At 35.5% G+C, this 10,762-nt stretch overlaps 1 protein-coding gene across 5 annotated transcripts in view; it reads left to right on the top strand.

The window, feature by feature from the left end:
- ETV1 (ETS variant transcription factor 1) overlaps positions 1-10,762 on the top strand; it is a 94,128-nt gene that overhangs the window by 73,274 nt on the left and 10,092 nt on the right. For all 5 annotated transcript variants that reach the window (XM_007104894.2, XM_055085021.1, XM_007104892.3 and 2 more), the window contains 3 exons: positions 5,151-5,219; positions 6,815-6,883; positions 9,952-10,121. In XM_007104894.2, the coding sequence (XP_007104956.1) occupies positions 5,151-5,219; positions 6,815-6,883; positions 9,952-10,121 (308 nt within the window). The remainder of the gene's footprint in view (positions 1-5,150; positions 5,220-6,814; positions 6,884-9,951; positions 10,122-10,762) is intronic.

The raw sequence follows: 10,762 nt of genomic DNA, 5'->3' as shown, positions 1-10,762 counted from the left end.
CGGGAAGATCCCACATGCCGCGGAGCGGCTCGGCCCGTGAGCCGTGGCCGCTGAGCCTGCGCGTCCGGAGCCTGTGCTCCGCAGCGGGAGAGGCCACAGCAGTGAGAGGCCCGCGTACAGAGAAAAAAAAAAAAAAAAAAAACTTAGGCAAATCTGTCATAATGTTCCTCTTTCTTGAATGAGATTGATGTCGTTAGTTCTTGTTACTGCTCAGTATTTGTTTAGATGATAAATAAATGTCTTTGAAAACCTGTTTAAACTCCTGTGTTTACATTGAAATACACACACACACACGCACATTTCTCACCAAGTACCTGTTAATTTCAGATGTATGTTGACACACACATTTTGGCCCTGGAGTTTTAATTTCCACCATCATCATTATACCATAAACAAGTTTAGGTGGACTTGATCTTGTTACATCACCTCCTCAAGGAGTTAGTTAAGTATGTAATCAATCCATCTCTGCAGTGCACGCTCACATGAAAGCAAAATCACATTAAAATACAACATCGAACTTATTTCTATGTTACTGGGATTTCTCATTTACTCTCAAGAGATTTGAATGCTTAATTAAATTATCACACTGATTGTTTCTCCAGGAATTTAACTAGAAGCATCAAATGAAAGCAAGGTGCTTTTCCCCCCTTATTTAGAGTTTACAATCTGAAGTATTTTCAGCTTTGTACGCTATTTGATAACAAACAATTTCAACAAATTATAGGGATGTCTCATACAACTGTGGCAAATAGTTTCTCTCTGATCCGGCCTGTTATAGCTCCTAGAAACTTTAGGCAAACCATGCCCTGAAGAAGAAACTTCATCCGTTGCATATGGGGCAACGCATATGCAAATCAGAAAAGTACCTAGCAAATTCAAAACTGCACTTTGTGGGTAGACCTTTGGTAAAGCTTCCCAAATCAGTATTATGTTTCCCAATACAGTTTTAAAATGCAAGTCAAGAAACAGCTTTTTAGTTTCATACTTGCTTATCTTAATTTAAAGGAAATTTTAACTGCATTACTAAAGGTGAAAACTAATCAAATCAGGTAGTTTAGCGTGTTAGTTTACTTCTTAACTTCCGCCACAGTGACTATGACTAGCGCATTAAAATGACAACAGTACTTTGCTGCTTTGAATTTTTGCAGCATATTAGATCAGCTTTCATCACCATGAACTCATCTGTGACAAATTATAGGCAGTTTAGTTTCTGCAAGCTGATTTGGCCCCGTCCTAAGGTCATGCTGAAGAGCTCTTTGATCCACAAGTTTCCAAATAATAAAAAAAATCCTTTACCCTAAATTAAATATACATAATTTAATTTACAGATTGAATTTAAAACTTTTTAGTCTAAAGCCATTTAGCATCAAATATCAGGGAGTAATACTGTAAAAAGAAACTCAAAAGAGGTACCTCCAAATATTTTGAAAATATAATGGAGCTTCTCACTTAAACCTTATAAATCATAAATGTATAATGAATTTAAAATCAATCTATTTTAAATATCATAGGTTAATAGATTTATGAAGTATACTACTGAATAAGTACACGAATAAGCAATGTCAACCATCTCAATAGATACATGATTTAAGAATAGCAAATTAAGTTACAAAAATAATTTTGGTATGTAATTATTTCTAGTTTTAAGTACGGTGATTCACACAGTTTAAATACTTGTGAGGTTCACTTAAAAATAGATTCTGTTAATAATAAATACCTTATATTGAATCCTTAGTGTTAGCAGAAAGTGGGCAGAATGTTGCCCGTGGCTTACTCCATATGGTCTTCCAAAAACCCTTTGAAGGAAGTCACTGTTATTCCCATTTTACAGATGTGGAGGTTGAGAGTTAAGAGGTGTTAAATAACTAACAAAATGTTATACTCCCATGAAATATCAGAACTGAGATTCAAAACCAGGTTTCTTAGATGACAAGGTGAATGTTTGTAATCACTGCTGTACTAATGATCCTAAGATTATAATTATGGATGCATACTAAGACAGTATAAATGTGCTCTCATCTTAACGTTTGTGAATAGGATAAACTGCAGCTTATTATTGTCGCTGAATTATGTAAGTTTTATTTCATGGATAAACATAAACGAATACATATGAAATGCCTCCATTCCCTGCTACAAAACATTTCCCTTTGAAATCGCCACTTAGCTAGTTTGAATCTGAGTTGAGCATTTAGCAAAAGTTAAAATGTAATGCCAAACTTCATTGGTTGGATTCTTTATTAGATAAGGTAGAAATGAAAGCAGCAGGCAATTTAATTAGCAGTAATTTTTCTGGGCAAGTCATTACTTTGATGAACTTCAGAGCAATGTTTATGGCTCCTAATTAACCATGTTAGTCATTTGATTGAATAATCACTTTGGAAATGTTTCTACAATTTGATTAGAGTCTGACCCACTCTGATGGTCATAAATTAACTGATATCACTTTAGGATAACATGACTTTAGTTACTTTAGGGGAATAAACTTCTCTTAGCCATATTTTTTTCAGGCTTCTCTGGGCCATATAGAGGACACCAATTTTAAAGATAGACTGGACTTAAACAATGCTGGCCAAGTGTCTCAATTTCAAGAGCTAGATGTTAATTTTATTTACTCTGGGGTGTAATAAATAGTATTAAGAACTGGCATAATCACAAATATATTCTCATGTATGCATTTTTTTCTAAATTGCTGTTCAGTGCTTTTTTGTTTAGAACTTAGACCACAAGTTGAGCCTTTGGAAATGTAATGGAGGTTCCGGCATAAGCCATATTTTATGTCATTAATTTATGATGAATTTTAAATCAGTATACTTTAAATATCATAGAATAATAAGTAGAATTTATGAAGAATATTACAGAGTAAGTACAACAAAAGCCAATAAATCAGCTAGTTCAATAGACACGAGTATTTGTGAAATTATCCATCGAATCCTATCTTTGATGTCAAATGTCTAGTTTTCCAGGATTATGATTATTTCATATGATGTTAGGGCACTTTTATAAGCTGACCCTTCAACTTTGAATAGTGGGTTTCTCAGAAACGCTTGCATTTTCTTTCTTCCGCTTTTTCTCCCCCTTTGGGGAGGAAACTACATTTAGTCACACTTAATATATAATAGAGTTTAACCTATACATTTCCTAGCTGCCTCCAGAGCCAGCCAGCTGTTTTTACAGCCACACTCCAGCTGGGCAGCAGTCAGTAAAAGTATTTTGTGGCAGGGTGTCAACATTGGTACAACAAAATGCTTGCCTCTAAGCAGCTGGGGAGCTGATGGCAGAGTCATTAACACTCTCCCTTCCAGGCCCAGCTGCCTGAGGGAACTTACGCCTTGGTAATAAATCAAAATAACATTAAAAATTAATTTGAAGTACCATTGGTTAAAGAGTTGGGATAAAATGCATTGCTAATCATTTGTTAACCCAGATCAACTCCACTGCAACCCTATTGTAAGCACTGATATCAGAAAGCAAGGTTTAACCCTGTAGGGTCAGAATTATATACTACATAATACTTTATATAAAGAAGGCGCAGTGTAATAAAGTGTTTGAAAATGAGTTTTACACTATTTTCGGCCGGTAAGCTATTGATTGCTACATACTTTTCAATATTACTGCTATTAGGGATCGCCATTAAGCTGTTTTTGACTAAAACCACATCAGATAAGCTTTTTTCTGTGAAATAATATCTCATATTTTGGTTGATATTTATCACTAGAAAAAATTTTAGAACATCAGGTAGACTTTAAACATGGAACATTCCAGACCAAGAAAGAATGACATCTGGGCTAAATAGTGCTCATTTTCTATTACAGCATGAAAGTCTATAGATGGATAGTTAAAGAGAGATAAGGGCCTTTGGATTCCCATTCATTTAAAAGTTATTACTTGTTCAGAAGTTAAGTGCTTACTACAAGTGGTGGAAAGGAAGATATATTCTTAGATTAAATAGCGCACTTGTCATATATATTTTATACATTTATTTTTATACATGTTGTTTTAAAAACTTAAGTAATACATACAGAAGACAGAATCAACTTAATCACATGTGTATATATTCCTGTGGAACCTATATATGTTATATGTAGGGTTGGGCCCAGGTTTTTGGTACCTAAAACTTATAAAATTTGGGGAACCCTCTGAAAGAAAAAGAAAATGAAATGACATATACAAAATTAGACATAGGATTTCAGTAGGGCTCTTGCAAGTAGAGGGTCTTGAGGTTGAAACTTCACTGTCTTCACCATGAACAGACCTCTGGTTATGTGAGTGAACTTCTATATTCAGAGTTAAATAACTAGGGACGATAATAGACTTAGATAACATCTCACCCAACCCTTTGTTTTATATAAACTTAGACACAAAATGGCTTATCTAAAGTAATGTAGCTTTATTAGTAGTAAATGAAGGACTTGAATTTTAATCTTTTGTCTCTTAATCTATATATCTTTCCTTTTCTCCATATCTAAAGCTACTAAACACATTAGATATACAACCATCACTATGACTCAAGTTTAACCATTAACCAAGTCTATTTTCTCAGGGATGAGTTAACTTGGTCACACAGGCAAGGCCTCACTCTTAAGGTAACAGTGGTGTTTGCTATGAAGTTGTTGGACCTGTGGGCTTAACAAAATGAAAAGCCAGTCATGTTTCTATCTGAAGAAAAAATAGCAGTCACCTTAATAGGCTGGAGTAATTTTAAGAGATATAACAATTTCGTCTTCTCATGATAATTTCTAACTAGTGTTCATGAAATAAACTATGAATGAGTCTTTTATTGATCTTTGGATGACATTGAGTATACAAAGTTATTCCATACATGTCCTGAAATATTTTTTGACTCATGACACTGAGGACACAATCACATTTATGCAGGGTTGCTGGTAGAGCCACCTTTACTTTAGTAAGGTTGGTGTGGGTAAAACTTTGAATTCACCTGCCTGTTCAGGAGAATCAGTATCCACCATGATGTGCTTCTCATCCTTACCTTTCTTGTGTGGGCCCTGCCTGAAATGTTAACTATGTGTTGACAAGTTCCCCTCAAGAGACTCGTGTCAGTTTCTGTTACTTTTCCTTTCTGCACTCTGTCCGCTGATAACAGCACATTTTCAGCTCCAGACATCTTTGACCGATGTTGTTTCCTCTTGCAGAAGTGCCTAGCTGCCACTCCATTTATATGAGGCAAGAAGGCTTCCTGGCTCATCCAAGCAGAACAGAAGTTAAGTTTTCCACTCTTGAAATTCTTGTAAATACCTGTCAACATAATTGGACATCCTAAGGATGCTGTCAGATTATCATTATATTACATGGGAAAAATCACTTCTGTCCACTAAACCATTATTTTTAAAAACTTCTTTTTAAAGTAAAAGGAAGATTTTTCAGGTCATGATCTCTTATATTTGGTTGTTAACATGAGTCATGTGCCTATAAACAGCTGAAAAGTGGACTTCTCTGTTCTTTTTTGCCAGCAACTACATCCTTTTGAAAGAGAACATGTGCTTTTATAAGATCACCTTACCTTACTGCTTTCTACTGAAATGTATCTTTGAGGAATTTTCAGTTTTGCTTCAGAGACCTAAGTCATTGTTTTGAAATAAAGCACTGTTGATTTAAATACATTCACCTTTAAATATCCTAGATTTTACATTTTTGGGACAAGTAATTGTTAAGAATGGACTTTCACATAAGAGACTTAGAAAAGGAGTTTCTGTTGTGGATGTGTTATGGTAACCGTGGGGGGGAAAGTTTTGTTCTAATGGTCATGATACCTGCAAAGTAATGAATGAAAATGATTTTTTCTGGATAGACTCTTCTTTAAAGTATTTCCGGAATTATGTGCATGGTCCTTGATGTCAGCACTATGTATCTTCAGTGAATGACTTAGATCCATCCTTCTAGGTTGAGTCCAATATTGGTTGTTTTGTTTAAATAACATTAATAGAAGTAAATCCCCATGTTTAAAGGATAGTATTATGAGATGGTAAATCCAGAAAATATGAGACCAAAAATTTTACACAAATGCAGTATCATTATTGTTGCTATTTTTAATATTATGTACCTACCACAGAGACCAATACTTTTGAGAAATAAAACTGTGACTAAACTATGGGAAATTTCTTCCTGGTGATGAAAGATAACAGCAATTAAATGAAGGTCCCACAGTCGAGGATATTTGGGGGAGAAAATGATTGTGAAAAGCTGTCAATTTCTTTTGCATTTTTCCTATGGACTTAGTTATGTTACAGCAAAAAAGGAAAGTTTTTTTTAACTGCCTTGGCTATTGAAGGTGAAAACATGAGAAAGTTAACCTAGCTAAATATTTCTCCAAAGAAGTAAGGGGGTAAACCGTACCTGTTTCAGTTCATCAGGGTCATAATGCAAGGTACATGGCAGTGATTCACTCTGATTTCCCTCTCTTCTGGTTGAATAACAAAACTTGGAAGAAAATGGGAAAGGAAATGATATGTTATACATCCCAGGTTTGCCAGTGTTTACGTAAGCTCTATGCTTCGGTTAGTAATAACATAAATTGCTAACTCTCATGTGTTACCATGTGCTAGCCAGTGTTCTAAAGTTGCATATATTAAATCATTTAATCCTCACAACAACCCTATAAGGTAGATGCTTTATTATCATTCCCATTTTATAGATGAGGAGACTGAGGCACAGAGGTTAACTAATGTGTCCAAGGTCACGGAGTGGAAAAGTAGAAGAGTCCTTTTCTACCTCCGTTTTTGCGTTTATTGGTTATATTTTGATTTATTTGTGAGTGTTATTTCTGTCATGAATAAATGTATTTCATTTCCCCCCACAGGCTGCATGTTTGAAAAGGGCCCCAGGCAGTTTTATGATGACACCTGTGTTGTCCCAGAGAAATTCGATGGTATGTTTTTCAATGTGTATCGAGTTTTGATTTCTGTAAGAGGGCATGGAGAGATCACCTTCGCCTCTCCTGAAAGCAGTCAACATCGCTACTTAACGATTTTTATGCCCATCACTTAGGATGCACTCAAGTCTGGCTAAACTTTGCCTCTTATAAGTTCCCTTTCCTTTGCCCATTAAGAAGCTTTTCTCTTTTGTCCTATGAGAGATCCCATTTTTAGAGTTAGACAGAGTATCATTCTTGCTGAGCTTTATGCAGAATAAGAGGGCCCTTTCCATTGCCCGGCTGAGAACATGCAGCTTGTTGCTCGAGATTTATTGAGAGCTGATCCCGTAATTCACAAAGCAGAGGAGAAAGCATGCTACTGTGGATGCATGGATGACTAATGCAGGCTCTTGCCTTTTATTGTTCATGAAAAGATGCATTATGGAACACAGGAACAATACAGCTGCCCATTTAGTTAGTGATTGTGAGTCCTCCTTTTTTGTTTTTCCCCTGGGAAGATGTTCATTACTAATGTGACATTACTTTGTAATTGCTTCAGATGGAGTTAGGAAAGCATTACCCTTTTAACGTCACTTGCTGTGGCAAAGAAAATGAAAATATCACCCCACCCACCCCCCACCCCCCCCCCACCCCCGTACCTTAGAAAGGGGTGTCAAGTTCGAATCTTCTTTTCTTGACAAACGTGGCAGCGGTCAGTATCTACACAGAGGCTTGGGTAAAAAGTGAACAGTTGATTGACTTAGTGGTTTTTCCGAGTGCTCTCCATATTTCCTGCTTTGATTGTTTAACAGGAAACGAGCAGGGGCCCTCTGATTAGCTGATTGCACAAACTTTGGGGATCATGGCTGTACTGACCTGGTAGCTCTCAGGAGTTTTTAATTGTCGTTATTTAACCAGCAAAGTGTATGTGCAGATAGCTCCTCAGTCTCTAATTAGTTGCTTGCAGTCTACTGTGTTCCCCAGGCTTTGGCTACACATAGACTTTTCAGAAGGGGTGATATAAGTCTTGGGAAGATCTCTTTCCTTAGCCTCCCTTTAGATTGCTAAATTCATGCCAAGGTCACAGGGTTAAACTCCAGTATGGATCACTTTTTCAGCCTTACTCTATAATAGATGTTAGTTTTAACCTTTGAGTTTCAGAGGTGTGATCTGTGTTATTTTATTTAACATCATTCGCAGAGCATCAAAATCCTTAAAATCCAGCTTTTTCTCTTGAGATAAAGCATAAAGTCTACTTTTTGGCATGACCTTCATCAGTTTCTTTCATTCTTAGTGAGCTTAACATTTTAAGAAGTCGCGATAATTATTAGTATGGGCATGTAAGGAAGGAAAATAGCTCAAAACAGTAGACAGGATAATGATATAATCTAACAGGGCAAAGTCTAAGTCGCTTACATGTTTGCGGAAGCTAACTGTCTTGATTATTTTTTCCCTTTGGCTTTTAAATACTCCTCAATTTTATACTAAGAAAATATTTTTGGGAAGATAGTATTGGGCTTACATTTTATAAGGAATAGAGAACAAGAAGAAAGAAGAACAAAGGGTTATTTTTTCATTGTACAAGGCCAGTATGATCAGTCACATTTATAGGCAGAAGCAATCTGAAGGTTAGAAAATCTGACAGTGTTTCTCACTCTATCTGCATAATTGCTCAGTTACCCCCATGAAAATTTCTAAATCTCAGAAGGAAAAACTGAGATAAATAAACCTGTCATTGAAATCAGTATGAAGAGACACTTCTATATTTTATAGCTTAGACCAAAACAACATAATGATTTTTAGCAGCTGTTGAGTGAATAATTTTATTTTGGTTTAGGTTTTTAAAGTGTTCTTTCTGTAATTATTTTAAGAGGTGTATTTCTGTCTCTTGACCAAAGGAAATTTTTAAAAAGCTTGTGATTTGGTCTGGTTTATAAGTCACATTTAATGTCAGAAGATCGGCTCGAATATATTGTCTGAATTGTTTCTTTAGTGAAGGAGAGAAATTCATGCATTAATAGTGATATGCTTGTAGGGCCCTAGACATTCAATCCCCAATGTGACTAATTCCACATATTTTTGAGACAGTTTGCTGGAGATAGAAGTAAATAATCAGTAGTCATGAAACTGAGTTGTGGGTTTTTTTTGGTTTGTTTGTTTTTTGGTAAAATCAAAATATCTGGCCAGATAGTCCAAAGAATTGGAAACGAACACCTTTGCTGCTGTAATCTAATAGAGTTTTTTACACTTTGTATGAATAACAAATAAACGTAGCACAAACAAACCTTTCTTGTTTAAAAATATAGATAAAAGGAAACTCTGGTGTATTCTTTTTTGTGTGTGTATAAACATTATAAAATTGGACTTTTAGAAAAAGAATAGCAAGCTAAACTCAAATAAGTGCAATACAAACAAGAGACAAGGAAAAATGAGAGAATTTTCATGTGCTGCCAGTTGAGGAAGCAGAGTGCCAGTGTAGGTGTGGAAGAAAGATGGTATACCGGTAACACAGTATGCCCTGAATTACCCATGATATTGTCCTAGTTTTTACTTAACTCAGAGTCTAAGATGCTATTAACTTTGCTTTGACGTATTTGCATTAAAATTTTCACTAGTTTGTCATGTGCAGGTCAATAAGGTATTTACAAATTGCAAAATTTAATTTGTGCAAATAAAATGCACAGAGCTTAAAATTGATTACTCCCTCTGCATTGTTACTTAGAGCAGTAAGTAAGGGCATTAACAATGAAGGAAAGAAGTATGATCGGATACTATAGTTTTTAAAATAGTATCTAAAGAAAAAAAGTTATACAGCATTTTTATAAGTAAATGACATCCATGGATTTATTCTGCCCTTTGTGCATTTATAGTGACCTTTATATATACAGTTGTGTGTAAATTTGTAGATTCCTAGGTTATATTCACCCTTTTACCTATTTTAAATCCCTATTTAATATGGTAACAGTATATTGCATAGAAACGCTTAAATTGGTTGTGGTGTAACCATTTTAGTGATTGGTTTAATATAAATTTTATGTAAATATCATTGCTAATCATAGAAACTTAAAATGTTTTTAATTTAGGAGATATAAAACAAGAGCCAGGAATGTATCGGGAAGGACCCACGTACCAGCGGCGGGGATCACTTCAGCTCTGGCAATTTTTGGTAGCTCTTCTGGACGACCCTTCAAATTCCCATTTCATTGCCTGGACTGGGAGAGGCATGGAATTTAAATTGATTGAGCCTGAAGAGGTGAGTTTAGTAGATTCTAGTTAGGAAGATCAGATATGTTCTAATATAAAGAAACATATACTTGATTAATATGCCAAAAAAGTATTTTTTAATTTTAAAACTATAGGGAAACATTTTGAATTAAAAGGTGGGCCAAAAAAAAAATAGCAGGAATATATTTAAAATAAGACATGAATATGTTGCAGTCTTTTTCCAGTTGAATACCATCCTACAGGAATTGAAGGAAATCAACCAGATTATTAGCATAATCCTTTATTCAAGAGAGCAGGGCTTGGGAAGTCTCTAAAGGTGCATCTGAGTTGGGCATGTTTGATGGTCTTTGAGGAAGAGAGGTGTCTATCAAAGTTCAATTAGTTTTGGGTATGGAGGAATTGTTCTTGAGAATTAGCAGTTATTATTTGGACAATCTTGATTTTTGTCAAGAGGGTTAGAGAGGAACATTTAGAGAACAAAGTCATGTGTAAGAGGGTGTAGGGGAGACATAGCTGTGGGCGATAAAGGCACACAAGGGCCACAGTGGGAAATTCTCACTCCTTAAGTGTTTCTTAGGAGTCACAGACCTGTACGACCATTGTTTCCCTTTGATTATTGGTGACATCTGTTTTGAATCAGCTGGGCTGTGTACGCTCCTTTGGAAGGTA

The sequence above is a fragment of the Physeter macrocephalus genome, chromosome 5 (assembly GCF_002837175.3).
Source record: "Physeter macrocephalus isolate SW-GA chromosome 5, ASM283717v5, whole genome shotgun sequence".
Lineage (NCBI taxonomy): Eukaryota > Metazoa > Chordata > Mammalia > Artiodactyla > Physeteridae > Physeter > Physeter macrocephalus.
Note: the sequence above shows the minus strand (reverse complement) of the source record. Positions and strands in the feature narration are given on the sequence as shown.